The sequence below is a fragment of the Neodiprion fabricii genome, chromosome 2 (genome assembly GCF_021155785.1).
Source record: "Neodiprion fabricii isolate iyNeoFabr1 chromosome 2, iyNeoFabr1.1, whole genome shotgun sequence".
NCBI lineage: Eukaryota > Metazoa > Arthropoda > Insecta > Hymenoptera > Diprionidae > Neodiprion > Neodiprion fabricii.
In genome coordinates, this window is record NC_060240.1 from 13,874,340 (window position 1) to 13,888,820 (window position 14,481).

General features: G+C 40.1%; 1 protein-coding gene across 1 annotated transcript in view; it reads left to right on the top strand.

The window, feature by feature from the left end:
* Nucleotides 1–269: 269 nt before the first annotated feature.
* The window catches only part of LOC124176743 (division abnormally delayed protein), a 67,400-nt gene continuing 53,188 nt past the window's right edge, over nt 270–14,481 (top strand). Inside the window, exons 1-2 of the mRNA XM_046558380.1 lie at nt 270–880; nt 6,529–6,669. Coding sequence (XP_046414336.1) covers nt 721–880; nt 6,529–6,669 — 301 coding nt within the window. The 5' untranslated portion in view covers nt 270–720. The remainder of the gene's footprint in view (nt 881–6,528; nt 6,670–14,481) is intronic.

Below are 14,481 nucleotides of genomic sequence, written 5' to 3' on the forward strand. Positions count from 1 at the left end.
GTACGAATACTTACCGCTATGACTCGAGGATTAAATTGACTGTAATTTCTCTTTGCCCAACTTTTGGTTCGGACGGTACGCCCGATCCATCCTTAAAAAAAAAAACCGCTTACCTGTGCTCCGAGAATGGTTCAGTGATCAACGAAAGGTATGCTCCGGCGAGTCGGGTATTCGGAAGCTTTCGGTAGAATGCGGTTCCGTCGGTGAGATGGCGGCACGGCCGGTCTGCCGTCGGACCGAATAGCAGCAGCGATCACAGCAGCCAGGCCAGACACGTCTGCGTCGGCGAAGGACGAAGGTCGGTGTACTCGGGGGGGTGAACGGTTTTTCAAATTGAGTTGATTTTCAGTCAGTCGTCAGTCGTGCCCAACGATTCGTGGAGTGAACGTCGCGCGGCGCCTTTGCTCACTGACTCAGACGAGTCGAGCTCAGCGTTGAGTCCTCGTCGATTTCGTTGGATTTTCCAGGTGCCGTGAGATTATCCCAAGCGTAGGGTTTTCCCTCTCGCACAAAACGTTCACGATCGAACGAGCCGAGGTTCTATGTTTATATATAACTGCACGCACGTACACCCGTATATATGTATAAATTTTTTATTTTTCCATTTTTCCTGCTATTAACCGACGTTCGATAAATTAGGAACGAGGTAGGGAAGTTAAGGGGAAGAAAATAAAGAATAACAAGTGATACCGGAAGTACGGAAAATCAGTTATCGGAAAAATGTGTGCTCTGCGTGGTGTGTTTGTGATTATTATATTGTGTGCGTGTCCGGGTGATGTGTTTTCGCGGACGACCAGCAGAACTGCCTGCGAGACAGTTAAACCCTTTTTTGATGGTAAAAATATCTCTATTGAGTATATGGAGGACGAGCCTTCAAAAAGTGAGTATATTCACCATCACGATACTATTAATATCAACTATTGACTATTTTCTTTATACATTCTCAACTCTCTCTATTCTCGTATTTGTTTACATTTCGCTATCCTCCAAACCCTTCCTCGAACCCATCTCCGTCACCATCGGAACCACTTGCACTCCATCGATAGGGATTATTTGATGATATACCGAAAGTTGAAACCAACCCACGAGGTGGTCCGTCGGTCGCCTGTCAACCTCTTCTTATTTTCAAACAGTTTGCGATTGAGCGCTCTCTTTGTGCGTACCACACGTATGACCCTGGCTTGCCGAAATAAACTATAATTATTGGGCTGAAGGAACCGGTGTCAACTTACGAGGTTAAAATTAGTAACGTTATCTTAACGAAACGAAATTTTTTCAATGATTTTAAAGGAACTAGGATTTCGAAATATAAGTGTGTTTTGTTTTGTTACAATTTACTGAATTTCAGACAATTCCAATATCGCAAAATAACGGGTTTTCCTTAGCACGAATCGTTACGATAACGTTACAAACTTCAATAATAATATGATGTCAACTTTGCTCCATACCGTGTATTTTAGGGATACTCATATTTTCTTCTCGACAAATTTTCGTCAGCAATTTTCCGAGCAACCAAAGCTTTGCTCTGGCGTAATATAATAATATACTCATCTACCTATTTGCTACTTCAATTGTTCGAGTGATTGAAATAAAAAATTTGTTCACCTTAGTGAAACTGCTCCTCGTTCGTATTGTTTTGTTTTTCACTTTTCTATAATTATATAATCAGGGAGTAAAATTAAAATTGTGATGATTGAAAAATATCGGACGAGCAATCGATCTGTGATGAAAAATTTTTATTTTTAAAAATTGGAATCGAAGGGGAAAGAGGACATTTCGCTGAGTTAATTTATTTCTAATAATAAGTTGACATCAGTAAACAGCGTCATCTTATCATAGTTATCGCAGCGCGTGTCTGATTGACTGACGGAAGCGCGTTGTCAATATTTGACGACTCTAAGCGTGCGATAAGTTTTAAAGCCGAGATCGTAACAATCGCGGCTGCAGGATCGACTCGTGCAGGTGACGGATAAATTTGAACTGACAAGCTTGCCAACAATCGTATTGACTGTAAAAATTTGAGTTGACACATCTACACGTTGACTTGATACCGTCACCGATATGTTAACCTTTCCATGGTATGTACGCAACGCCGTACAGTCTGGTTCGTAAAATTATTTACAAAATTTGACTATCTTAAACTATCGATAACACGAATATAAGTATGTTTTGCTTCGTTACGGTTAATTTACTGAACATCGGACAATCCTGTAGTCGCAAAATGACGATTTATTCTGAAAGTGCATCGTTACATTAACGTTGTAATCAGAAATATCATACGTATGTCTATCAGCATGGCGGTGCTGACATCATGTACATGTAATATATTCCCATAATGTACTACTTGATGCATCTACGCGTATACAATAATGCAAGGTCATAGAAGCTGTAACTAAGTGCCGCGAATACAAGCGTCCCGGAAAGCTTGCGATACAAATAATACAATACGAGAAATATGTAGAAATCGGCTAGATGCAACGGTTGCATATTCTTTCAAACTTTTTATAATTCATGGTAAATTTCTTATTATACCCTGCATCTACACCTTCGACCTGAAAACTTCCGACAGTGACTAATGTGTTTGACCATCTCGACCCCCCTCAACCAGTCGTCTCTTTCTATATCCTCCTCTTAAATCCTCCGCCCCTGTTTGTGTCGACTAGGGTGACAGCCGTGACGAAGAAATAGGAGGAGTACTCACACCGTCAACGACAACGAAACTGTTAACCTGCTTACGTTGTTTCTTATCGTTTAAGGATCTGTTGTTCTCACATATTGCTATGCCAATATGGTATTCGTAGTCGCCGCCGCCGCACATTATACTTGTATAAAGGCTTGCATTAATTAAACTCAGCCTGCAGCATAATTTATGCCTGAACACTTATGATATAACGAGGGGAAACGGTGAAACTTGGCAGATTCAGCGTCCGACTGCGCATGCGCGAGCTTTGTCAAATTTTCATGCAGGCCTGGTACCCTTAAGCTTCGGCTATGAATCGCGGCTTATGAGGGTTATGGACGCGATGTAGGTAATGCGAATGATTTTAGGGTAGTCAGATCTTAAACGGTTGAACCAGTCATTCCAAAAAGCTTGGCTATCTTTTACCTTTAACTGATCGTTGATCGTAAAAATATAATTTCAATACGCCACTTGACGCGCGAGAGTTTGACGCCATACCCGTTTCGTAAAGTTTGCTACCCTGCGGCGGTTGGCTTGCCGACCAGTCATAGAGTTCAATTATTTTGCGCATGAGTAGTCGAACACACAGCCTGAAAAGTTTCACCGTTCCCTCACGGTATTATGCATATCCAGAATAATATTCGTCGTGCTTATTCAGTCCGACCTCTACTGATCGCCGTTCTTCAATATTTCAGTCAGCTTTAGATCACCGCGTAACGACACGAAAACTGCGCCATCAAAGATCGTAGAAATTGTTATTTTTATCGGATGGCCGCCGGGCACCATACCGCAATAAGTTTTACAATCTCAAATAAAATCCCGTGCTGCGCACAGTCGAACGGCAATGTCGGGGTTTCTGCTGTTTTAACCCCCGACCGAGTCCTTTTGGCGCCACACCTGCGGTTTCCTCCAAGTCTATTGTGTTCACGCCTTCTACACGCCATGCAGGGTATATTATTAGAGTGTGCAAAGTGTCAACAGCATGCGAACAAAAATGTGTTTATATGTATATACATACAGGCGTCTGTTTCCTCGTGAAAGACACGGTGCACGTTATATGACAATGATAATATTACATAGATCTTTCAACTGCCGTGAATGTTTGCGCACATTACGTACCACCACGGATGTATATTATACACACGACGGTTTTTCCAGGGGGCATTTTGGCCCCATCGTGTATATATACCTACTACTACGGTGGTTTGTAATCTCTCAAACTATGCGTCAAGTCGGGAGAAGCTTGTACACGTTGTACCTATTTATTTTCTCTCGCATCCCTTATCATCTCACCGTTTTTTTGTTGTCGCACTTGCAGTTCGTTTGTATTTGTAAAAGAACGTAGAGAAAATAAAAGAGAAAAAAAGAATAAATTCTTTTTTTTTTAACGACGCTGCAGCTTTTCTCATCGTCGGAAGTTACGTAGATGTACGTAAGAATTAAAAGCGAGTGTAGCTACCAAAAAAATATTTTAATTTCTGGATTTAATTCCTTCTTCTTCAGACCGTCACCAGTCAGAGTTATATACTCAATAAAAATACATTTCATTCATACAGGTTATATAGTTATGCATACCCTTTTCAGGATCTAAAACATTATTCATTTATTCGGCAGTTGGTGAGAATAATAATTCGAATCTGAACAATAGTCGATTGTCACAAATTATTTATCCACATCAAGTGTTGACAATTTCAATGGAGTATATTTAATTCATTCTTGTTTTCTGTACTTCCAGTTCCGTGACTGAAAACCGTAAATTCGGACGAGGCTGAAGTTAGTAATGTTGACGTAACGAAATATCAGGGAAAAATCGTTACTGTACAATATTTGATTGACTTTCAAGGATTTGGCTTTTAAAAATATGAGTGTTTTGTTTATCATAGTTTATCAATTTTCAGACGATCTTAAAGATGAGAAGTAACGTTACTAACTTCATCCTTATAAATTGGGTATGGATTGTTTATCTCGTCCTGATTCCGCGATATTGCCGCCTAAGATTGAGAAAACATTTTCGAACGGCGGTATCGAAATCTCTGCAAAACGTTACCGTGTTTTAATTACCATCATACAAGTTATTTAATTTCATTCGCAAATGTTATTTTGTTATGCAGAATGTCGCACTCCTAAATGCAAATGAAATAAGGGGATGGGAAAATGGAAGCAAAAAAAAAAGAAACCGAAACGAAGTGAGAAACATGTTTTTTATTTCCGCGTGAAACCGGACGGAACAGGGAGGACGAAGATATATGGAATAGCAATAAAAGTTATCCATGGAAATCTGTGATATGCGCGTAATGTACGTACATACAATGGCGATGAATCATAACGCAAATATTTATTTATCTATTGAATACCTATAGCTACGCTCCGAAAATATATGAGCGGTGTAAAACTTATTGGGAATCGATAAAAGCGTAACGTGATAACTGATACGCAGCGAGACCGTCGAATAAACTTCAATGACAAAAATCAGTTGCTAAGGCTGCGTTTAACCCCTTCATAAATACCTGTTAAGGTAACTCACTGTTTCACGATAACCACCACGGCTATTCCAACTTTACTCCTACACGTCGGTATACCTGTAGTTATTATTTAAACTGATTGATTTAACGTTTGCGAACAATCGAGGGAAGGGAGTGAAGTCCATAGAGCCTAACTCGACAAATTGCAAAGGAACAAGTGATTCGCAAGGTTGTAGAAATTCTTAACGCCGTTTTCGAAAAGAAAATCGCTCATTTCGGTCTGCTCTAATTTTGCCAGTTCATTGCGAATGCTTAGTCGTGAATAACGACCAAAAACTCAAGAAAAATACAGTCAACTGAGAATTGTAGTCATCAGAAATAGGCAGGCAGGATTCTTGCAGTGAGAAAGTGCTGTTTCGTAATTTTGTTACGAGCAATAACCTATTCTGAAAAAAAGTCCATTACAGACGAAAGGGCAAAGAGTACCTCACGGAAATACGATGAGTCTCTGTAGCATTTTTAGGAAAAGAAATTTCATGTAGCTCTTTGGTTAACGTCCAACTCTTATGATTACCTTAGACGTCAATCCGCTCTTCCTACTTTCCCTTTCTATCTCATTCGTCGTTCCCCTGCCTCTTGGAAACTTTATCAGGCCATAATATCGGCGGTTGAGCTGTTACGACGTTTGCGAGCAAGTCTGTTACGTCGATCCTCGTGACTAGCACGTGAGCTGACGTGTCCAAGTGCAGTATGGGTTTAATACCCACCGAAAGTAATTTGGTCAAATTGCATGGAACAAGATACCGCGGAGAAATGATGTTACAAGTTTTCGTTCTGTCTTTAACCTTATGACCTATAACTGCGGAAACAATCATATTTGGTTACCGTACGTGAAACGTGGTAAACCAGAGACTCGTAGGAAATTTTAAAATCTCGAAAATTCAAGTTCTCCAGACAAGTCTTGATGACCCTTTTTCGAACCAGAATTTGGTTCTCTTCAGGATTTTAGAGCAGGTCATTCTGAGAAGACGGACTGTATCAAAGATTCCTTAGTGTTATTAGGTATGATCAAGCAGAAGATTCGGCGCATAACTTTTCCAATGTAGCATAGCTTCACTGCTACGCTTCCTCGCAATTTCAGTTGTGATAGGTGGTGGTAATTCATCCGGCACTACAGAGGTTCGTTATCATGCCACATGCAGCCAGTGTCAATTGCAATGCCGAGGCATATTTAGCACGATTTGATCAGAAGAGCGTCGAAACAGTTTCAATGTCACTGGTCTAGTAATTTGGTCGGTTATAACTTGATCTACCGGTGACTAACAATAAATCTTGACGAGAATAAATGGCGGAATGATAAGATTGTTTCCTCTTCTTTCTTCACAGCCACGTGTGGCGGGTCTTGCTGCAGTTCTGACATGGAGCACCGAATCCGGAACCAGGCGAAAAGTGATTTCCAAAATTTGATGCACCATCACAGCCGGACTCTCCAAGGTCTCCTGGCGTCTACCGCAGACGCTATAAGGGGTGAGTTGACTTTATTGACCACACTTGTACCAAGATTATATTCTTTCAACAACACGAGGCGTCGTCTTACGAAGTCATCGGTTTACCGGATGCCTCGAGGGATGCATCCGTCATCCGCCAAGAAAAATTCGGTAACAAAATGAACTCCAAGAAAACGATACGGCACATATTCCCGTAGACGCGGGGCGATATGGATGTACCGATGTTAAACACTGGCATAGGTGCGTCTAACAGTGAACTAAATTATTGAATTCGTATCGAAAATAAAAACCACCTTACATGCATGCGGCATGTATGCCAATGTGAACCACAATTCCTAGACGTGACGACTAATTTCCTGTAATTAGTAGTAGGGAGACGGTTTTACCTTAAAAAACGTCCCATGTTAAGAGGTCTATTAACATTTATGGAGAATGTGGTAGTTTGTCATTAATAATCGTGTACAACCGAACTACTAATGTAAATTTGATTTATTTACTCTGTGCAATCAGCGTTTATCGTGAACTTGAGATTTCTGTATCTCAGATTAACTTTAGCATTTTCTCATAGATTTTTGGTTGGCTAATAAATGGCCTTTTTAGGAAATTGTATTGTAATGGGAAAGGCTTGTACAACTGGTATATGTATAAAGTATACAGAGTGATTATCTATCGACAGAATGGCCCGTCGTCTGCTATGGTTTAACGCGCATGCGCTACAAATCAATAGCAGATGTTTGCCAGGGCAGCCAACCGTCACAAACATAGCCTCAAAAATTTTGATAGCTGTCGGTATTGAATACAACTGTCAGTGACAACTGTCAAAAGTTTTGAGGTTATGTTTTTGACGGTTCGCCGCCCTGGTAAACAACTGCTATCGAATTTTAGCGCATGCGCATTTAACTATAGCAGATGACAGACCATTATGTCGACCGATAATCACTCTGTATATCGTAAAATTTATGTGAAATATGAACATAACCTCGAAACACGCGCACCTTACTATAAGTTTACCCTGTTAAGTCGTATTCTACTAATGAATCTTGGGTCCATTGATTCAGTAAATGTATAGTAATTCGGTATATCGGAAATAATTCAGCACAAGTATTCCTAATAACCTTCATATTTTTTAAGATGCCACCATTAAAAACGCAACATTGATATTTTAATAATGAAGAAACTTAGGTTCACCTTTAGACAATCTATAAGCAAACAACTTAAATAATAATAATCTGTTGTAAAGTTTATTTTGACGTGTGAAGTTTGAAGGTACACAAGGGATACTTTAGTAGAAATTTAACAACGATATTGAAATGCTCTTACCAAAAAATCACGTTTCTTGAACAAATCAATTGTAGTGGCTTGTCATAGAAAGGCTGCTCTTTAAGATAACATCAATTTCGTGTTAAAATCTTGAAAGCATTCTATTTTATAACAATTATAACCAAAGATCGGAAAATTGTCCCGAAGTAAAACAGTCTCTCTTATGTACACGCTGAAATTTCGTGACTGGATTCCGAAAAATGGTATTCCTTAGATCCGTTTGCCTTCGGTCAGATGCACGGTGTCGACGGAATATGCGATGCCGATTTTTCCCCTGCAGGCAATGCGCAGCCACGGGGTGAAAATAATCGAGGAATCACACGTCGTCCTTGACCTATTATCGTATTCCGCTCGAATCCTTTTTATATGCCAAGATTTCTTTATACGAAATAAAAGAGAGAAAAAGATACGGGGACAAGAGGAGGACTTTGTACGGGCTGGAAGTAAACTGAGACATAGAGAATCATGTCGTGAATTTCCAGACGCTCTGACGCCACCTAAATAAACCACCACCGGTACATCATTCACGTCGCACGCCTTGCGCAATGCAGCGTTAGGTCTGGTTACATTAAAGCGAAGGGTTGAAACGGCCAACGAAAAACATTTTGTTTTTTTTTTTCTAGTAACAATTATACCGCCGTTTTTCCCAATCTGAATTGGGTTCCTTAAGAATCATTGTGGCGATCACTGATTTCAATGTGATATTCCAACCATCGCACACATACAATGACTACAATGGATGAATCGAAACTGGGAATCGTAGATGGGCATGATAAAAAGAGAATACAATTTATACTCCGCAAATTTGCCTCTTCCGTTCGGTATTTAACATTCTATAGGTAGATGGATCGATGGAACAGGAGAAAAGTGAATGATTCAAGTGACGAGGCAACGACTCTTAGAACGAGGTCACTCGGCCTCGGAGTCGGCTCGAATGCATTGCAGCATTAAGCGAACCTCAAAAGAAAGCCAAGAATCTCTTGACTGTTGCAGACTCCTCGGCTTGCGTATAATAACCCAATTGTACTCGAAAGTATGCTCTCGTTCCAGTTGGCGCGCAAACCTGTGCGATGTATAGTTACGCGCCATTAGAGTCAGATGAACATATAGACTGGAATGAATTGTGGATATATTCCTTCTATAGTCCATAGTGTATGTGGATTCGTTGCATAACGTATACATGCACAGTGCACACGTATTGCGCAAGATGCATCGAGATTGAAAATTTACCGCAAGTTTAATTGGATGAGAATTATATTCATTCTTAGACTCGACTTCGGCCATGCAACGCTATGTGGACATAGGAACAGATCAAAGATAGCGTCCAAGTCTTCTGTGATGATCAGTACGCGACTGACTTTCATGATCGATGTGTCAATTTCTCATGAACGACGGATCACATACCTCACAAGACTACCTAAGTCATATATGCAAATGTACATATGCATGTACTTACAAACTTTTATCGTCCTGAAAACACTTGTCATATGAATTTACGACTTGAATAATGTCACAATACCGCACCGATTTATCTGCGAATCATCGCATTCTTCAATCCGTGTAGTAGAGCATACGGAGAGACAACGATTATGATTAAAAGATTAAACGTCCGACTGCGCATCCGTAAGCCTTGTCGGATTTGCATGCAGGCTGGCCACCGTAATTAGTTACAATTAACTGCCAAACCCGAAATATGAAGGTTATATATTTTTTTTTTTTTTGTAAATGAAACAGATTTCAAATAATTGATGTTATAGTGATTCGCGAAGGCTTGGCCAAACAGTTATTGTTTACTCATTGAATAATAATGACTGCTAAGAGTCGTGAAACGATGTAAAATTCAATTTGCCCCTTGACGCGGATGAATTTGACGTCTCATGATCCGTTTCGAGTAAATTGCCACGCTTTCTGCCTTGCAAGGAAAATATTTCCACGGTACGATCTCGTCGACCAATAGAGTTTGATTATCTTGCGCATATGTAGTCGATCATTCAGACTGGTTGTTTTTATAGATCTTCATGCATCAGTGAAGACATCGTATCGATTCCTCGTTTTGGATTATCATTTGTGAAAACCTTTATACCAATCACCAGCGATGATTAACCGAGGTTATTATTATCGGTGATCATATCATTGGAAATGCTTTGTTTCAATCTGAAAGAACCGCAGGAAAATGTGTATTTTAATATTGAAAATGAGAAGTCTTAAGATTCAGTTTATCTCTGTACCTTACTTATCTGCAGTTAGAACTTCAAAATTTTCCCAAAGACGAGGCATTGTCATCACGGTTGGTAAGAATTCAATACCAGATTCATTGGCCCCTGGACGAGGGAAAATTTACGTATCATTTCAATTGCTTTACCGTATTTCCATCCCGCCTCGCCCTCTTACTTCAGTCCTCGCATATTCTCAATTACTTTACCTTTAGGTTAATACCATTCCAAGCCGTGCCAAGGCTCCATTCTTCAATCCAATAAAACTAAGACGAATGAATTATATTCTTTTATGCACCCCCTACTCGTCTCTCTTTCTCTCTCTCTCTCTTTCTCTCATTTTCTCGACTTTTCGCATGCCGTAGCAGGCTATTACAGCCCTATTGCTTTTAAAGGAAAACTTTGAATGTCGTCGCAACGCCTTTTCTCCTCGCCTTTCGACGTCGAATATCAGGTATACCTATAATACGCATATATATATGAAAATCGAGATGAGAGAAATCTTTGTAGTCGAAGCCAGGTGTAAAGATTAGCCTTAGCGGTGGTTGGCCTCAGGCTTCTTTGTGCGTTACTTATCATAATTTGTATAGTAATTCGCACTCGAAAATTTATGGTACAAGATGTCGAAAGTTCGGATTTCGACGAGGCGGCAATTACACGAAACAGAGGATTATGCCAATGAGTTACGGTTTGATCGGTTCTAGCATCGGCGTGTGTGTGGCGCCATATGTATAGTTAGAACATCGCATGAAGGTAGAAATTTAATAATTAATCTGTAACGAATTATGCTCAAATTTTCGAGTTAGGGATATACGCTTTGTGGTTTTTAGAAGACTTTGTCTTATTGAACGGGAAATATAGAAAAGGATCCGAGTAACGAAACGTCCCAGAGCTGGTTTGAATCAGGGATGATCCATTTAAAGAAAATCTAAATCCTGTAAAACGTATCCTATGTATACGTGATGATGATACTTTCGTTAAATAACCGGGATCCTTCTTATATATACTTTAGTTTTAACTATCGGTAGAATAAATTTTCAACTAAACTGCACTGACGGCTTAAATCATCAATAGGTATCTATATAAATATATTTTACAACGTTGGCAGATTTTTTGCACACTTTGCAACGCGCTAGTCGTTGAAGCATGGGGGAGAGTGATATTAATAGATGACCGTGCTCTACTTATTACCCGACAAACGATCATTGCGCCACAGGAAGCTGTCGTTTCTAGGCTAGATTAATTTTCATCTTATTTGGAGCTACGCCTGGAAGACAAATCCACTTTCTTTGGTAGATGATCGCGCGTTGTTGGAATTATGTGACACCGAACAACCGACTTCAAGGAAAATAAATAGAAACGGAGGAGCTTTTCCGGCTCTGGTACACACGTTCGTTGAAGGAAAATTAGTAAAAGGTGAAGAAAAAAAAAAGTAGCACCGGATAAAAGATACTTCCTCTGATGCTTGTTCGATGCTTTATAGTCGTTCGGAACCCGCACATTGCTCCTCCGTTTGTTTTGATGCGGCGTGATGCTATTTCAGTATACCGCTTCAACCACTTTATGGAGTTTACTGTACCGAGGTATGTGTACGATGATGTAACGTGTAAAATAGTTGCTCAAGTTTATACGTTTCCTGTATTCCGCGCAGCGTTCCACGATCATCTTCCAAGATTCTCGCAATCGAATTGACATTTTCGTTAACGCTCCTCCGATCTTCGTGTCGTGAGTGACTCTTCTCTCGCATACATATGGCCAGTGAATAGTCCATATAGCGGAGACGAGCGATTAACCAACCAACCAACCGCGTGGGTGGGTCGAGAGAAACGGGAAATCTTGAGTGGAATGCGTGGCTCTTAATTTATTTACCTTGAAATTTTTTCATTCATCTCTTCTATTTTTTTTTTTTTCTCTATTCATCCATGTATCTATCTTATATCTGTTCATAGTTTCCATCTCTCTTTTTCAACAGACTTACGGCAGCAGCCGGCGGCCCGCGTTTGCGTAAAAAAAAAAATACTTGGCGCCATCATACATATTCAATAAAAATGTTAATTAGATTTAGGCATTTGTCAGAAAGCTTTTCTAACTGCGCCATCAATTTCGTTGCCACATACCTACTCTTTACTCGTTTGACACTGCATATATTCTAAAACCAAGTTTTTACTCAATTGTATGAATTGATATGTTTTTTTTCATACCCCTGCATTGCGTTCGTTTGCGATCGTTGCGTTCTTGCCACGCCATGTAAATGTAAAACTAATTTTTTGTCATTTCGTAATACGATCATGAACGTGAATTATAACGAAGGTGTTAAGTACTGGTTTCATGATTAGACCTATTTTAGATCGGCGCCTGTATCGCGTGTGTCCATTAAACTGTTTCATATTAGGTCAACTGCTATTCTTTTCGAAGCGTGATAGGATTTTTAGCAAAAAACATACTACCCAAATTTGAAATTGTCTACTGTCGCAAGTTTTTATAATAATATGTTCCAACACACGTTTTTCAGTTAAGGTGTCACATCGCACTCCTACCTTTACCGACCGAGCAAACTCACCCTTCTTCTTCCTATATTAAATGAAAAAACGAACGGAAAGGGTTAAAATTTTGACGGTGCATCGCTCTTTCGTAGTGGAATTGAGGAAAGTTACTCATATTCAGAAAATCTTGGAAAAAATGTGTGCTTTTTGACACATGTTACTATTTACACGTTTTCAGTTATAAACTTGTTTATTTAATGTAGGAAGGAAAAGGTGTGGTTTGCTCGGTCAGTGATGGTAGAACTGCTACATTACCTTAAGCCCTGTGGTATACCTAATTCCTGGATGTGTCGTAAAGTACCTGATGAATTTTCCACAACCGTAACAAATTCCCGATCATAGACAACAACCGTGTACATGGAAAAATCATCGAGGAAGACCGTTTTATTTCGACTCGAACGGAATATTGGTCGGCGAAATATATTGTCGTTGTTGGGTAGAGCGGAGCAAAAGGATGTGCTCCGATGCTGCGATCCGGTCTCGACTCGTGGCTTGCGGCTCGCGGCATTTTGTCCCTGGGTTTGGTCGCCATATAAGGACCCGCGGGCTCATTCCTGCATTGATGAGGTCTCGTGTCCGCCCCGCGCTACCAGAGATATTGCAACGCCCATTTCGTATCGAAACATTCGATGGTCTCCAACATAAAAGAGGCCGCTCAAATCTCTCGCCGCGTCGCGTTGTATAAATTCAGTCAGCAGAGCTACTGCGTACTTGATCTCGATGCTTCGGACTCGCCGAGGGTACGAGTACTAAAAATTTACGAAACTAAGCGCGATCAAAATTGCCACCACAAAATTTACAGGCATCAAACTTGACGGAAATTATTTTTAACCAGAGCTTGATTCTCATCCTAAGAGCAAATGTACAGCGAATAACGAATTATTTCACGTCACGTTGGCAATATTTTGCTAAATTCATCTCACGTATAAATCGCGTTACCTAGAAGACCACGTTTCCAATTAGTTCGATTTTAATTCGTGAAAAAGTTTTTCTGTAACAATTGTAATGATTATTTCCGAGAATTGTGGTGAGATATGGAAAAGAATATTGAAAAATTATCTTACAAAATAGCATTTTATGAATCGACCAGTATCAATATCTTTTCTAAACAAAAAAAAAACATGTTGCAAATAGCTTCCGTACTTGAGATACGATGTTATTGAACCAAATTAATTTATACGATATTGTTCCACTCAACCGCCGGCATTGTATAATACGCCACGAATTTGCTCGTACCACGGTATGAGATATTTCACTGTGACCGAAACGCGTTTTTTTTTCTGTTTTTGTTTATCTCGTTACTTGTTATTAACTCGAACGGAGCGAGTGGTTGGGTATCTTAAAAACGACGGGTTTCAGTCCAGCCCTGAGGAACAACGATCCCGTTTCAACGTAATTTACTGGCGTGAAGGCTCCCATTTCATTCGACGTACATCCACGCAGTGCATTGCCAAATTGAAATTACTAGACAACCCTGCTCCACCTACGGTAGTTGGACAGCTCGGCCCACCGGCTGCTCGCAATGATATAATCGCAATTGTTAAACCAATTTCGTTAATTTGTTGAAATTGATTCTAATCGGTCTAATTGGCTCAGTGAACACTCGCCTGCGCCGTTCGCATAGGAGTGGATTATACTCCTCTCAGCTTGATTCCCCCGCGTACTTGAATCGCTTATACACGCACTACACAAAGAGGGTGATGATAAGTAGACGTAGCAATAATGGGACGTTAATTACTAGGGCGAAAAGTAAAA